This window comes from Scyliorhinus torazame, chromosome 11, assembly GCF_047496885.1.
Source record: "Scyliorhinus torazame isolate Kashiwa2021f chromosome 11, sScyTor2.1, whole genome shotgun sequence".
Lineage (NCBI taxonomy): Eukaryota > Metazoa > Chordata > Chondrichthyes > Carcharhiniformes > Scyliorhinidae > Scyliorhinus > Scyliorhinus torazame.
The window spans coordinates 12159848-12180801 of NC_092717.1; the positions used below are offsets into that span (position 1 = coordinate 12159848).

At 46.4% G+C, this 20954-nt stretch overlaps 1 protein-coding gene across 8 annotated transcripts in view; it reads left to right on the plus strand.

The window, feature by feature from the left end:
* Positions 1-20954, plus strand: part of LOC140385126 (zinc finger protein 236-like) — a 177663-nt gene that overhangs the window by 96247 nt on the left and 60462 nt on the right. For 6 of the 8 annotated variants that reach the window (XR_011933295.1, XM_072466956.1, XM_072466958.1 and 3 more), the window contains exons 18-21: positions 1616-1767; positions 3988-4173; positions 7907-8177; positions 15271-15374. Coding sequence is in view for 7 of the 8 variants with exons in the window: in XM_072466956.1 (XP_072323057.1) it covers positions 1616-1767; positions 3988-4173; positions 7907-8177; positions 15271-15374 (713 nt within the window). In the remaining variant the exon portion in view is untranslated. The remainder of the gene's footprint in view (positions 1-1615; positions 1768-3987; positions 4174-7906; positions 8178-15270; positions 15375-20954) is intronic. The other 2 variants (XM_072466957.1, XM_072466960.1) reach the window with 2 other exon arrangements.

Below are 20954 nucleotides of genomic sequence, written 5' to 3' on the forward strand. Positions count from 1 at the left end.
TTCTGAAGTATCTAGCAGATTTATTTGCTGTCTTTGCTGATTTTCCACTTCAAAGGAAAAAGAAAGCCTCTTTAGTTTGTCGGAAAGAAAGCTGGGATATTCACATAGCCCACCCATTTGTGAAGGATTGGATTGGGAGTTGGCCAGACAACTCTCTATGGATAACACCTTTAGTGTTAACCTTGGCTGAGTGGGAACACTGTTACCCAAGAGTCGGAAAGTCATGCGTTCAAGTCCGGATTTGACCACATACCCACCTCAAATTACTACATTGTCAGAAGGGATGTTAAAAAAAGAAAAGTCCTATTGCATTACTCTGGAAAGAGCAAGGTTGTTCTCCAGATAAACCAGCAATCGAAGATGCTCGAACCACTCAGCTTATGTGGAGGGAACAGCCAGATAATGTTTTCTGCAAAATGATGCCCGGCTGACATTTGGCGAATCCGAGTCCAGCTTCTTTTGGACCAGCAGCGCGGCCAGTCCAATTTCCGGCAGTTCAGCAGGGTTGGTTACTCTGGCTGTGCCACTGGAGATGTAGCTGACCACTTGGTTTAGTGATCCCATTCTGGGATTTGGGATGGGGAGCAGTGGCAGGACAAAGCAATGGACAGAAGTGTCATCCTTTTGCACTTCCACCCAACCCTCGAAAGTTTCCAAGAAATTTTGATCTGCCAGTGTTGAAGTCAATGCAGCATCAAGTATAAAATATAAATGAAGGGCAACGACATGAATGTTTAAGTAGATAAGTGTTGACTTTTTTTTAAAGTCTGATTGCAGCGACACCAGGTACACATTAATCCTCCAGCGTCGGTCACATCTGTGTGTGTTTTTAAAATTCATGTTTGACTCTATGTTTAGGACTTGCTGCCCCTCCTGGCCTCCACCTGAAGTAATAGGATTCACAAACCTGGAATGAATAATCCAGTGTGACACCCATGCTGATTGTTTTCTCCACCATTCTCAAAAAAAGGATTCTCCTCATCTTTGCTTAGTACTGTGACTGAAGCTTCACCTGACTGTTTCCATAGGTCGTGTCCTTCCCATAGTTCCTTTTGTATTCTTTGCTCACTTACTTAATGTGATGCTTACTGGATCACTCGTCTATGACAAAAGCCTGTTCTTAAATCAACTACTATCATTTTTGTGAGAGTGGCACAGTGTTAATCATCATAGAATCTCGACAGTGCAGAAGGAGGCCATTCGGCCAATGAGGTCTGCACCAACCCTGAGAAAGAGTACACTACCTAGGCCCACTCCCCGACCCTATCCCTGTAACCCAGCAATCCCACCTAACATTTTGGACACTAAGGGGCAATTTAGCATGGCTAATCTACCTAACCTGCACATCTTTGGACTGTAGGAGGAAACTGGAGCATCAGGCGGAAACCCATGCAAACACGGGGAGAAAAGTGCAAACTCCACAGACAGTCACACAAGGCCGGAATTGAACCTGGGTCCCTGACGCTGTGAGGCAGCAGTGCTAACCACTGGGGCACCTTGTCCACATCATGTCCACGTTTCTCCATGTGCCTTTTGTAGATTGATGCTCCATGATGCAAAAAGATATATTTGTCCTGAAAGAATGCCGATGATTCTCTTCTCCTGAATTTCCCAGGTGTGAGTTCTGCACCAAAGGTTTCAAGAAATCAAGCCATCTGAAGCAACATGTACGTTCTCACACAGGGGAAAAGCCCTTCAAATGCCTACAGTGCAGTCGATGTTTTGTATCCTCAGGAGTTTTGAAAGCACACCAACGAACGCACACAGGTACTGGTTTGAGCAAAGAGGCAAAGAAAGAAATAACTTTTGTTTTTGGCACCCTTCATAACCTCAGGACATCCCAAAGTACTTTACAGTCAATGAAGTACTTCAGAGTTGCAGCAAAGTCCCACAAACAACAATGGCCCTGTACTTTTTTTGAATGAATTATTAAACATAAGGAGTAATGCCTCTGCTATCTCTTGTTTTAAAGTAAGTGGGTGCAATCCCATCCAGGCAAAAGGATTTGATCCTCTTTGAGTTTGTTTAGTTAGTCCAATTCATATTTTATCGTGTTTGAAGTGCACTTATTGCTCATTTCTTCATTCATTGTTATGTCTATGTTCTATCTCCCTTCCAATTAACCAGAGTGAAATAATTATTTGATATTTCTGCCATCTTTCCATTGTTGCCTTTGGTATTATCCTGTAAAGCCCTGAATGGTCCTATTCCCATCAAAGCCATCCTTTTTTAAATTATAGTTGCTATATTTTTCTATTTTGTTTAATGTTTCTTGACAATTTAATTTCTTTGTTCCTCTTTGCCTTCCTGAATGTCTTTCAACTGCCATTAAGTTATCCTGACTAAATACAATTGTCCCACCTCCCTCCATTTCCCTGCTCTTATTCTTTTCTAAATATGTTCGAACTGTTTCTAGACCGTGTAATATTTACTTAGTCCTAATTTTTCAGTATGAGCCTGAAAACCACATTCTCCTCCTCCATGCAGGCATCTCCCCCTCAAACAAAGTGGGGAATAAAATTAGCCCAGCAGTCTTTGGTCTTTAATAGTTTTGGTCATGTGTTTGCTGGTGTGCATTGTTTGTTTCGGGCATGTCACCAAGCAATTGGTGGACAAGGTGTGGGCACAACTCGCCAGTTGTGATTGAGTTGGCCTGATTATCTCTCTTGCTTTGGACCCTGTTAACATCGGATAGCAGAGTTGGACCAGGTTTACAGGCAGTTTGCCGATTTGGGAGGGTGGGAAATCTGTTGGGGCATCTGACCTTGATGGGCCTCCAGCAGTCACTTAAAGGGTCGGGGTCTCAAAGTGGAGGTGAGCAGAGGTTTGTAGCGCCCACAGCAGCAAGGGGATGGACGTTGAAGCTCATTCGGCAACAGGTAGCATAGTGGGTAGCACTGTCGCTTCACAGCTCCAAGGACCCGGGTTCGATTCCCGGCTTGGGTCACTGTCTGTGTGGAGTCTGCACGTTCTCCCTATGTCTGCGTGAGTTTCCTCCGGGTGCTTCGGTTTCCTCCCACAATTCCGGAAGACGAGCTGTTAGGTAATTTGATCATTCTGAATTCTCTCTCCGTGTACCCAAACAGGCGCCGGAATGTGGTGACTAGGGGCTTTTCAAAGTAACTTCTTGCAGTGTTAATGTAAGCCTACTTGTTGCAATAAAGATTATTATATTATAATACTTCGAAAAAGACCAAGGCAACTTCAGTGAAAACAAACGCCAGACCTACTTCCAACTTTACCTTACTGCAGGGGATGGCATGATAAATACTGCTGGAAATTGCTCCCTCACCACTTTTGCTGCCCAGGGTTAGTGGATGTGTTGAGGTGGTAGAGACAGAAATGGCATTGGAACCTTGGACTATATCATCTGACCCCAATTTCTATAGTTTGCCTGTTCCTGTTGGGAGCTCTGGCCAACTAAGTTGAGGTTCACCTAAAAACTGGGGTGAGTGGGTGAGCAACAGGAAATCAGTGGGTCAGCCCTCTGCACAATTCTGGTAGCACTATCATCCTGGCTTTAGGTGAAAATTGAGTAATAGCGAGGCATAAATCACCCAAGTTTGCCTCTATAATTTGAAACAGACATGCCAAGAAATACATTCGTTTATATAAAAATAACTGGGACCAAACAAATTGAAATAATGGCCAAGCAAGCACATATTTGAACAGAATTGCCTGCCTCCCTCGCTTGGAAACCAAACTGGGACAAAATGACTAACAGCTGTATTGAAATCAGCTGGGCTGCAGCGAAAGCAGGAGAGTGGGACTAATAGGATAGCTTTTTCAGAGCGCAAGCAACGGTGCGAAAGGCTGAATGGCCTCCTCCTGTGCTGTAAGACCTTACTCTGTTTTTTAGCCCCATGCAGTGTGACGGCATTAGTGATGTCAGCACCAGCTTCACTTCGACCAGTCTTTCTGATTCAACTAAAATAGCATACTTCAACATTTATAGATATCTGGAAATATGCTTCCATGTGTTTAAAGGTATCAAAGCTTACCGATGCAATGTTTGTGATGCCACCTTTACCACTAATGGGAGTCTGACGAGGCACATGGTAATCCATACCAGTCTGAGACCATTTAAGTGCCCATTCTGCGATGACACTTTCCGAACATCACTTCACTGCAAGAGGCACATGAAGATTCATCAAGTAACGGTAGGAGTTGGAGGTATGGAGTGCTTTGTCTCAGAACACGAAGTCACACTCAGTATTTTTATTCAATGAAATCCGTGATCCTTACATCCACACTCTTCAATTAAGGAAATAAGATTCTGAGGGGCTTGAGAGCTGAGAGGATGTTTCCCCTGGATGCAGAGCCTTGAACCTCGGGGCCATGGTCTCAGGATAAGGCGCCATTCCTTCAAAACTGAGATGAGGTGGTCCCCCCAGAGGGACGGGGATGTTCAGTTGTTGCGCATATTTAAACTAAAGAAAATAGGAGCAGGTGGGCAGCACAGTGGCGCAGTGGTTAGCACTGCTGCTCACGGCGCTGAGGACCCGGGTTCGATCCCGGCCCTGGGTCACTGTCCATGTGGAGTTTGCACATTCTCCCCGTGTCTGCGTGGGTTTCACCCCCACAACCGAAAGATGACTCTGGGGTGGCCCCGGCGGATTGGAAATTAGCAAACGTGACACCACTGTTTAAAAAAGGAGGTAGGCAGAAAGCGGGTAATTATAGGCCAGTTAGCTTAACTTCGGTAGTAGGGAAGATGCTGGAATCTATCATCAAGGAAGAAATAGCGAGGCATCTGGATGGAAATTGTCCCATTGGGCAGACGCAGCATGGGTTCATGAAGGGCAGGTCGTGCCCAACTAATTTAGTGGAATTTTTTGAGGACATTACCAGTGCGGTAGATAACGGGGAGCCAATGGATGTGGTATATCTGGATTTCCAGAAAGCTTTTGACAAGGTGCCACACAAAAGGTTGCTGCATAAGATAAAGATGCATGACATTAAGGGTAAAGTAGTAGCATGGATAAGAGGATTGGTTAATTAATAGAAAGCAAAGAGTGGGGATTAATGGGTGTTTCTCTGGTTGGCAATCAGTAGCTAGTGTTGTCTCTCAGGGATCAGAGTTGGGCCCACAATTGTTCACAATTTACATAGATGATTTGGAGTTGGGGACCAAGGGCAATGTGTCCAAGTTTGAAAAGACACTAAGATGAGTGGTAAAGCAAAACGTGCAGAGGATACTGGGAGTCTGCAGAGGGATTTGGATGGGCTAAGTGAATGGGCTAGGGTCTGGCAGATGGAATACAATGTTGACAAATGTGAGGTTACCCATTTTGGTAGGAATAATAGCAAAAGGGATTATTATTTAAATGATAAAATATTAAAACCTGCTGCTATGCAGAGACCTGGGTGTGCTAGTGCATGAGTCGCAAAAAGTTGGTTAATGGGTGATTAAGGTGGCAAATGGAGTTTTGTCCTTCATTGCTCGAGGGATGGAGTTTAAGACTAGGGAGGTTATGCTGCAATTGTATAAGGTGTTAGTGAGGCCACACCTGGAGTATTGTGTTCAGTTTTGGTCTCCTTACCTGAGAAAGGATGTATTGGCACTGGAGGGTGTGCAGAGGAGATTCACTAGGTTAATCCCAGAGCTGAAGGGGTTGGATTACGAGGAGAGGTTGAGTAGACTGGGACTGTACTCGTTAGAATTTAGAAGGATATGGAGGGATATTATAGAAACATATAAAATTATGAAGGGAATAGATAGGATAGATGCAGGCAGGTTGTTTCCACTGGCGGGAGAAAGCAGAACTAGGGGGCATAGCCTCAAAATAAGGGGAAGTAGATTTAGGACTGAGTTTAGGAGGAACTTCTTCACCCAAAGGGTTGTGAATCTATGGAATTCCTTGCCCAGTGAAGCAGTTGAGACTCCTTCATTAAATGTTTTTAAGATAAAGATCAATAGTTTTTTTTTTAAGATTAAAGGGATTAAAGGTTATGGTATTTGGGCCGGAAAGCGGAGCTGAGTCCACAAAAGATCAGCCATGATCTCATTGAATGGCGGAGCAGGCTCGAGGGGCCAGATGGCCTACTCCTGCTCCCAGTTCTTATGTTCTTATGTTATGAGCAGGTAGGTGAATTGGCCATGCTAATTGCCCCTTAATTGGAAACAAATAATAATTGGGTACTCTAAATTTATTAGAAAATAGAAAAGAAAAAGGAAAAAAAAAGGTAGGAACAGGAGGAGGCCATTCAGCCCTTCGAGCCTGCTCCACCATTAGTCACGATCATGGCTGATTGTTCAACTCAATAGCCTAATTCTGCTTTCTCCCCATAACCCGTGATCCCCTTCGTCTCAAGTGCCATATCTAGCCGCCTCTTGAATATATTCAATATCTTAGCCTCAACTACTTCCTGTGATAATGAATTCCACAGGCTCACCACTCTTTGTGGGAAGAAATGTCTCCTCATCTCTGTCCGAAATGGTCTCCCCCGAATCCTCAGACTGTGACCCCTAGTTCTGGACACACCCACCATTGGGAACATCCTCCCTGCATCCACCCCAACTAGTCCTGTTAGAATGTTATATGTCTCTATGAGATCCTCCCTCATTCGTCTGAACTCCAGCGAAAACAGTCCTAACCTAGTCAATCTTTTCTCGTACGCCAGTCCCACCATCCCCGGAATCCACCTGATAAACCAGGGTGTAATGGATAGATTTTTCGATCCTGGAGGAATACAGGAATGTGGGAATCAAGCAGGAAAGTGGCGTTGAAGTTTAAAATCAGCCATGATCTTACTGAATGGTGGAGCAGGCTTGAGGAGATGTACGACTGACGGTTACTATTTTTTATGTTCTTCGTTTTTCTTGAAAATGTAGCATCCGTCTTTAGCAAAATTACCATTCCTTTCTTTCATGGGATGTGGACTTTGCTGACAAAGCCAAGATTTGTTGCCCATTCCTAATTGTCCTTCATAAGGTGAATTTTTAAAACGTTTTTCCAATTAAGGGGCAATTTAGCGTGACAAATCCACCTACCTTGCACATCTTTGGGTTGTGGGAGTGAGACCCATGAAGACACGGGGAGAATGTGCAGACTCCACACGGACAGTGACCCAGGGCCGGGATCGAACCCAGGTCCTCCGCAGTGCCACCATGCTGCCCCCTTTCAGAAGGTGTTGCCATGTTCTTGAACCACTGTAGCCCATTGGGTGTAAGTACACCCACAGTGCTGTTAGGAAGAGAGTTCCAGAATTTTGATCCAGCAGCAATGAAGGAATGGCGATATAGTTCCAAATCAGAATGGTGTGTGGCTAGGTGGCTGGTGGCGGTGTTCCCATGCATCTGCTGTCCTTGTCCTTCTTGGTGGCAGAGTTTGTGGCTTTGGAAGGTGCTTTCGAAGGAGCCTTGGTACGTTGCTGCTTTGCAACCTGTACATGGTACACATGCTGCCCCTGTATGTCAGTGGTGAGGGAGTGACTATTTAGCTTGGTGAATGGGGTGTCACAAAACTTATCTGCTACAAAACTTCCAGTTTAGTGGTGATCACTTGCTTGTGGGCGCCCTGGAGTTTGCAATGCTCCAACTTACTTATCCACTTTGAGTGTTTTTTATAATGGTTCACAAAGAATGGAAAAGAAGTGAGAAGTGGAGGAATGGATGCCAGCACCTTGTGTTAGGTCCTGTTTTCAATTTGAATTAAAATTGACTTAAAGGATTTCTGTGATTTGGATTGTCACAAAAGTAATAAAGGTAATTTTGCGAAGGTTTATGACTGGAACAAGTATTTCAGGGTTGCTGTCCTTGAATTGTAAACCAGCCAAATCGTGGTGACCCATCATTTCCCTGAACCTATTAGTAGTCTACACTTTAAATGATTTTTCGTTTGAGAGTGGGATCTATTTTAAGTACGGTATAAGAATCCTTTTCTTTCTTTATCTTACCGTCTAGAAGAAGAAGATGAAAATCTGGAAAGGCCTGTTTTGCGAAGGTCGCGGATTGGGATCATCACATTTACAGAAGAGGAGACAGCAGAACTCGCCAAAACTGAAACGCGGTTAGACGCCACAGTCTCGGAAAAAGTGTTAGTCCAATCGGCTGCAGAGAAGGACCGGGTCAGTGAAATCAAGGATAAGAACACCGAGGTGGAGGAGGAGCCGAAACATGCAAACCAATGCTCATTTTGCACAAAGAGTTTCAAAAAGCCTAGTGACCTAGTTAGGTAAGAATTGATGTTTTATTTTCTGTTTAGTTTTATTTTCTGCTGTCCATTTTCTCTGCAGATGATTCTCTCCTCTCCTCTTCTCCCCTTTTGGCATTGCACTTGCGACAAAGGTATGTCTAAGTGCCCAATAGACTCAACAGTAATCTTGTCTTTGTTTTCAGCCTCTGTCCCTACATCCAGTGATAGGAGACAACTACTTGTTCACCCACTCATGGTAATGGAGCATGGCATTAGAGGGGCAGATGGTTTTGAATCCAGACCAAACTAATGGAATGTGGTTGTGTAGTCCTACATAAAATGAGTTTGGGGCACCTTAGTCTAGTCCCTGGTGTTTGTGAGTTCACTGCATCTGGTTGATGCTTATTTGGAATAAGTTTGTTTATTTGTTCATGGGATCAGGTCAACATGTATTTGTTGCCCGTAAGAAGGTGGCAATGAGCTGTTTTCTTGAATCTCTGCAATCAGTGTGGTTGTCAATTGCATGGAGTTTTTTGGAGACGAATAGAAGGACTCTTACAATGCACCTAACAGATTTGTACCAAACATGTGTGACCTTTGCTTAAAACTAAGTGCCAAAAATGGAAAGCACAAAGTGTTTGAGTTTCGTCAGGTAAAAACAAAACCCAAACTAAAATGTGGAGAAAAATTATTTTTATAGCAAACTTATGATACTTTGCAATAACGTCCTCTACTCTTTTAGAATTATATTTTTTTAAATTTGGAATATGCTACAGGGTGGGCTTCAAGTTTGCATATAAAAGTTTAATCAATGGTGGATTGAGAAAATGTTTGTATCTTAACTTCCTTTCTGAACTTCCTTTTTAAGAATTAATATAGGCGTTTTCTTCTAAAAAAAACTAATGCCAGAACGAATGCTAACATCGCTGTTTGGGCGGCACGATGACGCGGGTTAGCACTGCTGCCTCCAGCCTCCAGCGTCAGGGACCCGGGTTCAATTCCGGCCTCATGTGACTGACTGTGTAGAGTTTACAGTTTCTCCCCGTGTCTGTGTGGGTTTCCTCCGGGTGCTCCGGTTTCCTCCCACAGTCCAAAGATGTGCAGATTAGGTGGATTGGCCACGCTAAATTGCCCCTCAGTGTCCAAAAGATTAGGTGCAGTTAATGGGATAGGGTCAGGGCGTGGGCCTAGGGAGGATGCTCTTTCCAAGGGTTGGTGCAGACTCGATGGGCTGAATGGCGTCCTTCTGCACTGTAGCGACTCTATGATTCTATTCTATGATTCTATGATGGTAGTATTCCAACGTCAAGATAGCTTTGTCTTAAACCTGAATATTTGGGACCAGTTTAGTTTAAAGAAATTGTGGCAACTTCTTGCCAAATGTTTTCCATTTTCTCCCTCTTTTCGTTGCTACAGTTACAGTCATTTATATTTTTCTTTTTTTTTTTTTTTGGTTCATTTATTTCTTGCATTCCTTCCATTGCCGGTTTTATTTCCCCCTCTATTTTCTCTTGTTTTTGAGAGTTGAGGGCATTAAAAAAATACATCAAGCTTTCACTGTGAAAATCTGACTTTCAGCCAGTTAAAGGTTTAAAGTCTAAAATAAATAATCTCTCTAATACCCAAAGATTGTGGGCGGGATTCTCCACCCCCACGCCGAATTGGCCGCGCCGGCGTGAATGCCGTCACGGCCCCGGTCCCGACCGATTCAGGCCCTGACAATGGGCCAGTATCGGGGCCGCGTCATCTACCCGCGCCAGGCCTTGTCGCCCGCGTAAAAGCGGCGCCGAATAGATGACGCGGCCGGCGCCGCATAACGGACGTCATCTGCGCATGCGTGGTTGCCGTCCTGTCCAAATCCGCCCCGCAAGAAGATGGGGGACGGATCATGCGGGGCGGCGGAAGGAAGGAGGTCCTCCTTCAGAGAGGATGGCCCGACGATCGGTGGGCACCGATCGCGGGCCATGCCACATTGCAGGTGAAGCCCGGTGCAGGATCCCCCCTTGCCCCCCCACAGGCCGCCCCCCCCAGCGTTCACGCACCGCCCACGACTGCAGCGACCAGGTGTGGACGGCGCTGGGGGGAACCCGCCGTTTTGGCCTAGCCGCTCGGCCCATCCGGGCCTCAGAATCGCGGGGGTGCTGGAGAATCGCCATTTTGGGTATCTCTGGTCTGCGGCCCGCGAAACTCGACTGGCCCGTTCCCACCGCTCGGGAGAATCGCGGGAGGGCATCGGACCGCGTCCCCGGAAATTATGGCGGCCCAGGCGATTCTCCCAACCGGCGTGGGAGTGGAGAATCGCGCCCTGTATTTGGGAAATATCCATCAATATTTTACTTGTCTATAGTGCTGTGGAATGCTCCATAGATTCAGTATCCCATGGGAAACATCATAAAGTCAAATCTTGGTGTAGAAATGTTAAGTGGCATGTTAATTATATATACGTAGCCTGTTTAATTGTGGCATAAAAGTGTAAAGCAAAATATGTATTAATATTTTAAAATGCACATGCTTCTTTAATTTATGTTTGCCCAAGATACTTTAATATCTGAGCTTCAATTCTCCATATTGTCGTCATAGTGGACAGGTTGATCTGTAATTATTCCTGTGTACAATTATCTCTGATTTTTGAACCAATTAAAATGATTGTAATGTTGGATATTTCTAGTTTAAAAAGAAATTGACGAATTAGCTAAATTATAGGAAAAAGAGCAAAATTCCTCAAATTGCCCAATGAAGTTCTGATATCCCCTCACCTTTTAATCTCTCAGTAAGAAGTCTTACAACACCAGGTTAAAGTCCAACAGGTTTGTTTCGATGTCACTAGCTTTCGGAGCGCTGCTCCTTCCTCAGGTGAATGAAGAGGTCTGTTCCAGAAACACACACATAGACAAATTCAAAGATGCCAAACAATGCTTGGAATGCGAGCATTAGCAGGTGATTAAATCTTTACAGATCCAGAGATGGGGTAACCCCAGGTTAAAGAGGTGTGAATTGTACCATGCCAGGACAGTTGGTAGGATTTCACAGGCCAGATGGTGGGGGATGAATGTAATGCGACATGAATCCCAGGTCCCGGTTGAGGCCGCACTCATGTGTGCGGAACTTGGCTATAAGTTTCTGCTCGGCGATTCTGCGTTGTCGCGGGTCCTGAAGGCCGCCTTGGAGAACGCTTACCCGGAGATCAGAGGCTGAATGCCCTTGACTGCTGAAGTGTTCCCCGACTGGAAGGGAACATTCCTGCCTGGTGATTGTTGCGCGATGTCCGTTCATTCGTTGTCGCAGCGTCTGCATGGTCTCGCCAATGTACCACGCTTCGGGACATCCTTTCCTGCAGCGTATGAGGTAGACAACGTTGGCCGAGTCGCACGAGTATGTACCTCGTACCTGGTGGGTGGTGTTCTCACGTGTAATAGTGGTATCCATGTCGATGATCTGGCACGTCTTGCAGAGATTGCCATGACAGGGTTGTGTGGTGTCGTGGTCACTGTTCTGAAGACTGGGTAGTTTGCTGCAAACAATGGTTCGTTTGAGGTTGCGCGGTTGTTTGAAGGCAAGTAGTGGGGGTGTGGGGATGACCTTGGCAAGATGTTCATCGTCATCAATGACATGTTGAAGGCTGTGAAGAAGATGACGTAGTTTCTCCGCTCCGGGGAAGTACTGGACGACGAAGGGTATTCTGTCGGTTGTGTCCCATGTTTGTCTTCTGAGGAGGTCGGTCCGGTTTTTCGCTGTGGCGCGTTGGAACTGTCGATCGATGAGTCGAGTGCCATATCCCGTTCGTACGAGGGCATCTTTCAACGTCTGTAGATGTCTGTTACGCTCCTCCCCGTCTGAGCAGATCCTGTGTATACGGAGCGCTTGTCCATAGGGGATGGCTTCTTTAATGTGTTTAGGGTGGAAGCTGGAGAAATGGAGCATCATGAGGTTATCCGTGGGTTTGCGGTAAAGTGAAGTTCTGAGGTGACCGTCCTTGATGGAGACGAGTGTGTCCAAGAATGCAACTGATTTTGGAGAGTAGTCCATGGTGAGTCTGATGGTTGGATGGAACTTATTAATGTCATCGTGTAGTCGTTTCAGTGATTCTTCGCCGTGGGTCCAAAGGAAAAAAATGTCATCGATGTATCTGGTGTATAACATCGGTTGAAGTTCCTGTGCGATGAGTAGGTCCTGTTCAAACTTGTGCATGAAGATGTTGGCGTATTGGGGTGCGAATTTGGTCCCCATGGCTGTTCCGTGCGTCTGGATGAAGAACTTGTTGTCGAAGGTGAAGACGTTGTGATCCAGAATGAAGCGGATGAGTTGCAGAATTGCGTCTGGAGATTGGCAGTTGTCGGTGTTGAGTACTGAGGCTGTTGCAGCAATGCCGTCGTCATGGGGGATGCTGGTGTAGAGTGCCGAGACGTCCATTGTGACGAGGAATGTACCTGGTTCAACTGGTCCATGGGTGCCGAGTTTCTGTAGGAAGTCCGTCGTACATACTCGTGCGACTCGGCCAACGTTGTCTACCTCATACGCTGCAGGAAAGGATGTCCCGAAGCGTGGTACATTGGCGAGACCATGCAGACGCTGCGACAACGAATGAACGGACATCGCGCAACAATCACCAGGCAGGAATGTTCCCTTCCAGTCGGGGAACACTTCAGCAGTCAAGGGCATTCAGCCTCTGATCTCCGGGTAAGCGTTCTCCAAGGCGGCCTTCAGGACCCGCGACAACGCAGAATCGCCGAGCAGAAACTTATAGCCAAGTTCCGCACACATGAGTGCGGCCTCAACCGGGACCTGGGATTCATGTCGTATTACATTCATCCCCCACCATCTGGCCTGCGAAATCCTACCAACTGTCCTGGCTTGGTACAATTCACACCTCTTTAACCTGGGGTTACCCCATCTCTGGATCTGTAAAGATTTAATCACCTGCTAATGCTCGCATTCCAAGCATTGTTTGGCATCTTTGAATTTGTCTATATATGTGTTTCTGGAACAGACCTCTTCATTCACCTGAGGAAGGAGCAGCGCTCCGAAAGCTAGTGACATCGAAACAAACCTGTTGGACTTTAACCTGGTGTTGTAAGACTTCTTACTGTGCTCACCCCAGTCCAACGCCAGCATCTCCACATCATGGCTTTAATCTCTCAAAGTAAGATGACCTAATTTTTGCTCGCTTTTAATCAGGACTCTGCTTTCGTCTCCTGCCGAACAGGGAACAATCAGCACTTGTTTGAATTGGAGTCTGTTATTCGACAGCAGAGTGCCCCGCAGCACCTGCTTCACTACTAACCTTGCAAGCTTCAACCTAGAACAAGTAGGAGTGGTTGAGAGAACCGTTCTGAGCTTTCTTTCACCCTTCTTGCCCCTTTGTACCATTTCCAAAGGGGCCAGAAACTGAGGCCAGTTAAAACTGATGCATCCGGGATCACCAGTTCAGGCAAACAGCTTTAAGCATCGCACCCTATAGCACAGAATCGAGGTCATTCTGCCCATCCTGCCTAGGCTGACTCATTGAAGCAGCTGTTTCGTTAGACAGGAGTTGAGGCCGGCTAGAGCCACCATCATATCGTATTAAACGGCAGGGCAGGCTTGAAGGGCCTGGTTGCCTACTCCTGCTTCTACTTTTTGTGTTCTTGTGACACATTGCACGCTCCCTGCCATTTTCCCCACAGGCTTGCAAAATTATTTTTCCTTTTTCATGTGTGTTATATATACTCAAAGTAGGCTAGAATAATGATGTTTGATGGTTTGAGGCCACTTCTGCTGCAATTCCCACCCGTAGACTGTGGGATGAATCCAGGACAGTCACAGAAAAAGAACTGACTGTGCTTGCAACTGCCTATTCCTAGAGGTGCACAGCACAAACTGCTTCCAGTTTGACGCGAATTGCCAGTGTATTCAATAAGTACCCTCGTGTCCTGATCTGATTTCTCTTTTTATCTTGTAATTTTGCAGTCCCTCTGCAAATGGGTATGAAGACGCACCTACTATTTAATCCTAGAATCCCCACAGTGCATAAGGAAGCCTTATTTAGTCCGCACCGACCCTTGGAAAGAGCACCCTGCCGAGGCCCACTTGCCCGCCCTATTCCTGGAACCCCGTCTAACCTATAGACACTGAGGGACATTTTAGCATGACCAATCCACCTAACCTGCACATCTTTGGACTGTGGGAGGAAACCGGAGCACCCGGAGGAAACCCACGCAGACACGGGGAAAAAGTGCAAACTCCACACAGTCACCCAAGGTCTGAATTGAACCCGGGTCCCTGGCACTGTGAGGCCACAGTGCCTACTGTTCCACTGTGCCGCCTTAGATATTCTGACTTGCGCATATATGGTTTTTGAAATGCAAAGTTACATCTTAATGTTTATAGCTTGCTGTACCTTCCTTCGAAAATATCTTTCTCCTTATGCATTTATTTTCTAATTTAACTTCCCTCCGATAATTTCTGATTTCCTTTTGATCCTTATCCATAGTTTTCCTGCATCTGTTTTGTCTCTATCCATTGTTTTTGATGGAGTGTTGCTTCACCCATTTCATTGTGTTCTTCAAGCCCATGATATGCGACATGAGCAGAATTCCTGCTGATATTGTAATTTGACTGCCAAGATAATGAATCTCTCTCACTTCTCCTGGAACCATGTTAACAACAGTCCCGAATAACGTGCCCAGCCTCCTCCCCTGTCATCACAACTTCACAGCAGTCCTGGCGTGTCTGTCATTTTCCCCAGTTACCTCCGCAGCTGCCTCTTGGTCTATCATTGGCTTCTTCACTGGTGTGAAGTTTTGCAACGCGGACTTTCTATTGTGAGATTGTGAACTCGTGTTGGAGAATCTCAGCAGTCACCTTTTACTGCTATTGCAGGTAACCCTGGAGATTGCCAGGGAGGCAGTACCTGATTTTTAAAAATGTAATTCTCACTGATATTTCCCAATAACTCATTTATTTTATTGTACTCTCATGGAGTGAGGGAAATTAAACAAATATGTTTTAAAACATTCTAAAATTGCCCCGATTCATTCAAAACTCTTAAATCTTCTGATTTCCGTTGTTTTATTCTGTATTTTCTAAAATGAGAAATGTTCACCATGAATTGTTTAAATAGAACTGGTCAAACATGTCTTTTCATCCTGAATAGACATATACGAATCCATACTGGAGAGAAGCCATTTAAGTGTGATGAATGTGGGAAGAGCTTTACAGTCAAGTCTACTCTGGACTGTCATTTGAAAACCCATACAGGTTAGTGATGGTTTTTGCATTATGTTATTGCACAGAGGGAGGATGTTGAAAGCTATGTCGGATGGTGGAAGCCATAAAACAAGGAGGCAATTTGTCAGAAAGCTTACATTTGCAAACATAAAAGTAATTGTTCATTTTTTTCAGTTCTCATTGTCATTTTTTAAGGTTTCAAATTAGCTACATTTTTTTGGTCCTTTTATATTAAAGAACATAATCCAGTGTAGCATGTGTAGATGTGCAGCTAAGCTCCTTGTACTATGTACGGACCACAAGGCTGAAACCAATTCCTCTACTTCAGCAATGTGGCATATTCCATTTTCCTGTGTTTACCATCCTGTGTTTACTCTCTCTGAAATAGAGGTTTGTTGGCTGCCAGATTCGGGAGAATGTTGTGGATTTGTGCCAGTACGAATTGGGTTGCTGTTGACTACACACAGGTCCATTGAATACACTTTACTGTCCTCATTCCTCACCGATGGGTCATTCCTCACCGATGGGGGTGCACACAGACTGCTGAGGCTCTCAAGGGTCATTCAGGTGGAGTTGGAAGTGAGGCTCATTGGAAAGGTGCTCACATTGGAGGATGTTCACATAGGGGGTTTTGCATGGGTGCTTGACCCAGATCTTGAGGTCTGAGGGTCAGGGCATTGTCAGGACTCCTCATGGCTCACTTTGATCTCTTAATTTCAGTTTTTGATTCTGGAGAATCGTGGAGCCAGTCGAGCTGACAATTCTTTTTATCGCAATTGAACAGCAGCAGCGACATCATGCGGCCAGGACCAGCACCCTGCAGAGGAAGGGGAGGCAGTGCCTGTTGATCTTCTGGGAACACGGCCACAGATGGCAGAGCTTCGGTGGAGACACTACTGGCACAGAACCTCCTACTTCCTGGTGACGGGTCCGGTGCCGGAGAGGACTGCATCTGTCCCAGGGGACGGTGGGCCACCTGTGCCGGTTGATGCAAGAGTTGGCACCGCATGGACTAGGAGGCCATCCATTGTCCATGGCCCAGAAAATTACTGTGGCTCTGATCTTTATGGCAGCGTCTCATTTTCAGGGCTGCACTGGTGACGTGCAGCATATCCCAGTCAGCAGCTTACAAGTGCATAAAGAAGGTCACAGGTTGTGCTATTTGTGAGGGCCCAGGCAAGCCAAGATGCCAGGGCCATGGGCATAGCAGGTATACACCAGGTGCAGGGCGTCATCGACTGCACCCACATGGCTCTGCATTCCTTATGGTGGCTTGGGGCGCCATTATTGAACCGCAAACGATACGACTCCTTCAATGTCCAGCTTCTCTGTGACCACACAATGTGCATCATGTAGGTTTGTGCCTATTTCCTGGAGATCGTCCATGATAGTTACATCTTGGGGAGCTCACATATCTCCGCTGTTTTTGAGGGTGAGCAGCGGCTGCAGGGGACAAGGCTACCCATTCAGCAGGTGGCTGATGATGCCAGTGTGGAGGCCACAAACACCCACTGAGACGTGCTACGAGGCTCATTCGTCAACGAATATGCTGGTCGAGCAGGTCATTGGACTGCTCAAGATGTGGTTCTGATTCCTGAACAAGTCCCGGGGAGTTCTCCAATAAAGCCCCCATAGGGTGCCCCGCATCATAATGGCCGGCTGTACAATCTGACACTGCAGCAGGGAGAACAGCTGGACCAGGAGAAGATGAGGAGGATGTCGAGGAGGGTGGCAACGGGCAACCTGCAGCGTTAAAGGAGGAAGGACCTTGGGCGATGGCCAGAGCCCACATGGGGCACAGGGCTAGGGACGCTCTCATTGACTCTCGGTTTGCTGAGGACCGGAAGTAGGGGGTGAATCCTCTCCCAACATGGGGTCTCACATCTGCTCACTACTGTGGGGCCTGTGGGAGGTCATCGACATGGTGGCTCCATTCATCGGCAGGGCGCTGAAGCGACTGATTGGACACTGCAGGAGAATCATGATGACTTGCAGTGAGAACAGAGCGATGTTCGTCTTACCTCCGTGAAATGTCTGACTCCTGCCTGACAGAGAGCTGAATGTGACCTGTCACTGAACGGGCTGTTCTAGGGGCCCATAGAGGCTGAATGACAGATCTCGACTGCTACTGCCTCCTTCCAGATCAGGGGTTCTGGGTATTTCGCAACCCCTTAACGAGATGAGCAGACTCTTGCACATTTTTCAGCTGATGGTATCCTCATAGCTAGACAAGGCTGGCACACATGAAATGAAAAGAAAATCGCTTATTGTCACAAGTAGGCTTCAATGAAGTTACTGTGAAAAGCCCCTAATCGCCACATTCCAGCGCCTGTTCGGGGAGGCTGTTACGGGAATTGAACCGTGCTGCTGGCCTGCCTTGGTCTGCTTTCAAAGCCAGCGATTTAGCCCTGTGCTAAACATGAGGCATGAGTGTTGGTGTGGGGGGGGGGCAGCACCAGGAGTGATGTGGCATTACTGCACCGTCAGTGTGGGAGATGGGAGAGACATAACGCTACCATTCTCACTGCACAACGATGGAGTTCCGATTTTTCATGCGTGTTTGCAGAGCATGGCGTCACGACATGACCGCGTGGAGTCTCTTTATGGAACATGACCACGTGGAGAGTCTTTATGAGTGATCAAAGTTATTTTTGATGGGAGCTAGTTATTACAATGGGGACTTTTCTCTAATAGTTTCTAGGTTCACCTGTGCCCACTAGGTGCCTGTCATTTCTAAGTATTTCTCACCCTCCTGCTACTTCTAGACGTATCCCCAAGATTCACAGCTGTGGCTGAAGCGTCTGCTGACTTCCATGCCATTGTTTGAGATTACCTTGGTGGGTGTCTCTGGGAGTATCCTGGCCCAGCTTTCGAGCAGCACGGCTATTGTAGTGCTGCCCTCCTCGGTTTGTGAGATTGGACGTATGTTGCTCACAGGGAGGTGGGGTGTCAGATGGGCTGCACACACCCAGGGTCTTTTGGCTGGAGAGGCCTGGGCTGCGCTCCAGCGGATCCTCTTCCCTTTGGCGGCCCTAGGCTCCTCCATGGGATAGAGAGACAGCTGGGCATGTTCCGCCATCTTGCGCTGACACTCTTGGACTCCCACTCGTTCTTGCACCATGCAGTTGAAGCTCTGCAGCTTGGAGCTCATGCCCTCAGCCATAGAGGTCATCAGCTGAATCAATGAGTGGACATCCTCCATGTAGGGCACCTTCTGTACCAAGATCTCCACTGCGGATGCCAACCTTGTAGTGTTGACTTAGTTGCATTGGATTGACGGTGCCATCTCCTCCGACAGAAGACGATGCGGCTCCTCCAGTTGCCTTGCAGTCCGAGGGGGAGGCTATCATCTCTTCCTGATGCTTGCAACTCTGTCTTTGCAGTTCCAGCAGCTCTGGGACAACAGCACCCGGGGCACGCCATCGGCCAGGAGCCCAGCAAAGTCATGGGCTCCGGCATAACTCCCGAGTGCTGGATCCCTGGGACATCCTGCCTCCACCAGCAGTGGATTATCAGGGGTGAGGTGCTCACCAGTGAGTGACTCAGAAGCCTGCCTACTGCTTAATCCCACCGAGGTGCGAGTACCTGCAGAGGGCGCGGGTGACAAATGTGACGCCTCTTCAGTACCGGTCTCAGAGACGTCTGCCTCGGAGCTGCTCGGGTCCGTGTTCTCCAGGGACTGCGAGAATGGTCCTGGCCGGTCTGCTGACAGTCATCCCCCGGCCTGATCGTGGGACAAATGCTGAGGAGGCGTTTAAAAGTAACACATCACTGAAAAATGTTAAACCTACAAACCGTATTTGCTTATTGCACGGATGCCACTACATAAGGAGGCTTGTTTGAAGGTAATTAGACTGGACAGTTTAACTGCAGAATTGTGTGCACTAATAATTTCTTGCAAGTAGTCAGGTAAGTTTTCATCTTCAATGCTTTTGATGCCAAACTTCATGAGCTGGGAGTGCTAATTACACAGCCCATGTTACCACCCGTTAAACTTGTAAGTGGATGGAAATTGGGAGCAAATGTGTGAACAGCTTCCTACTACCCACTTCCCAGTGCCTGAAACTCAGGTTTGAAGACTTCAAATTTCCCACATGGTGAAATATAGCAGGTACTTCAATGCTTGAAATTGAAAGCAAGAGGATGTTTGTGAAATTGCCACTCCAGATAGATTAATTTCATGTCAATAAGTGGACCGTGATCTTATTTGTCCGTTGCCATATTTTAAAAATGAAGTGAAGGGTGCAACCTTGTTTTAGAAAATTCAGCGAATTGGCTGAAGTGCAATCAGCAGCCAGCCTGAGCTGTCGCACGTTGATTTAATATCCGTGATAGTCTGTCATGATTACAACACCAGCCACAATTTACAATGGACAGCCAATTCTTTGAGGAAAAAGATAAAAGCAAGGCTCCTTACTTTAAAAAAAAATGAAGACTAACTGCATCTCTTTGTTCACGCAAGTAAAAGGCCAACAGTGATGCCTTTCTATTTGATGAAGGTTGGGACCGTGCTAGTGGTTGTGACAGTGCCAGTGTGATTGTTGAATTACGCTGTTCAATTTCACTTTGAAGAACAGATTAATGGGTGGAATTTCAGGGTGATTGCTAGACATTTAGTTCAATAATTAGACCAGAAGTAAGCCCATCAAAATTAAAACTGCATGCCAAGCATGACACACGTGTGCAGGTGTGTGCTATAACCCCTTGATATTGAGTGTTATTTGTAGAAATAGAATTAATTGCATAATTTTCATTAAAACTGATGTGAGATGTACAATATATTGGCTCAAATGTGGATGAGTATATTGATGAAGTGAAAGTAGTTCCTACTCTGGGGGAAGTTCAGAACCAAATAGGGGTAATCTTAAAATTAGAGCCATGCTATTCAGGGAGGTGATGCCAAGAAGCGCTTCTTCACATGGTGGGTATCTGCAACTCTTTTTCTCTCTTGCTCTCTCTCTCCCCTCTTCTCTCCTCTCTCTCTCCCTCTCTCCTCTCCTCTCTCTCTCTCTCTCCTCTCCTCTCTCTCCCTCTGTCCTCTCCTCTCTGTCTCTCCTCTCTCTCTCTCTTCTCTCCTCTCTCTCTTCTCTCCTCTCTCTTCCCTCGTGTCTCTCTTCTCTCTCTCGTCTCTCTCCTCTCTTCTCTCTCCTCTCTCTTCTCTTTTCTCTCTTTCTCTCTCTTTTCTCTCTCTTTTCTCTCTTTTCTCTCTCTTCTCTCTCTCTTTTTTCTCTCCTTTCTTTTTTCTCTCCTTTCTTTTTTCTCTCCTTTCTTTCTCCTCTCCTTTCTTTCTTCTCTCCTCTTTTCTCTTCTCTGCTCTCTCTCCTCTTTTCTCTCTCTTCTTTTCTATCTCTCCTCTTTTCTCTTCTATCTCTCCTCTCTTTTCTCCTTTCTCTCTCTCTCTCCTCTCTTTTCTGACTCTTTTCTGTCCCTTTTCTCTCCTCTCTCATTCCTCTCTTTTTCCTCTTTCTCTCTCTCTGCCCTGCCCTTAACGGGTTCGGCCAGTTTTTATGCTCCACACAAGCCTCTGTACAACCCTCTTGTAGCTCCATCACGCTAGCCGCCTATTCCATTTTGCCTCCTGGTTGGTTTGCTTCCCCATAATTAATTTTT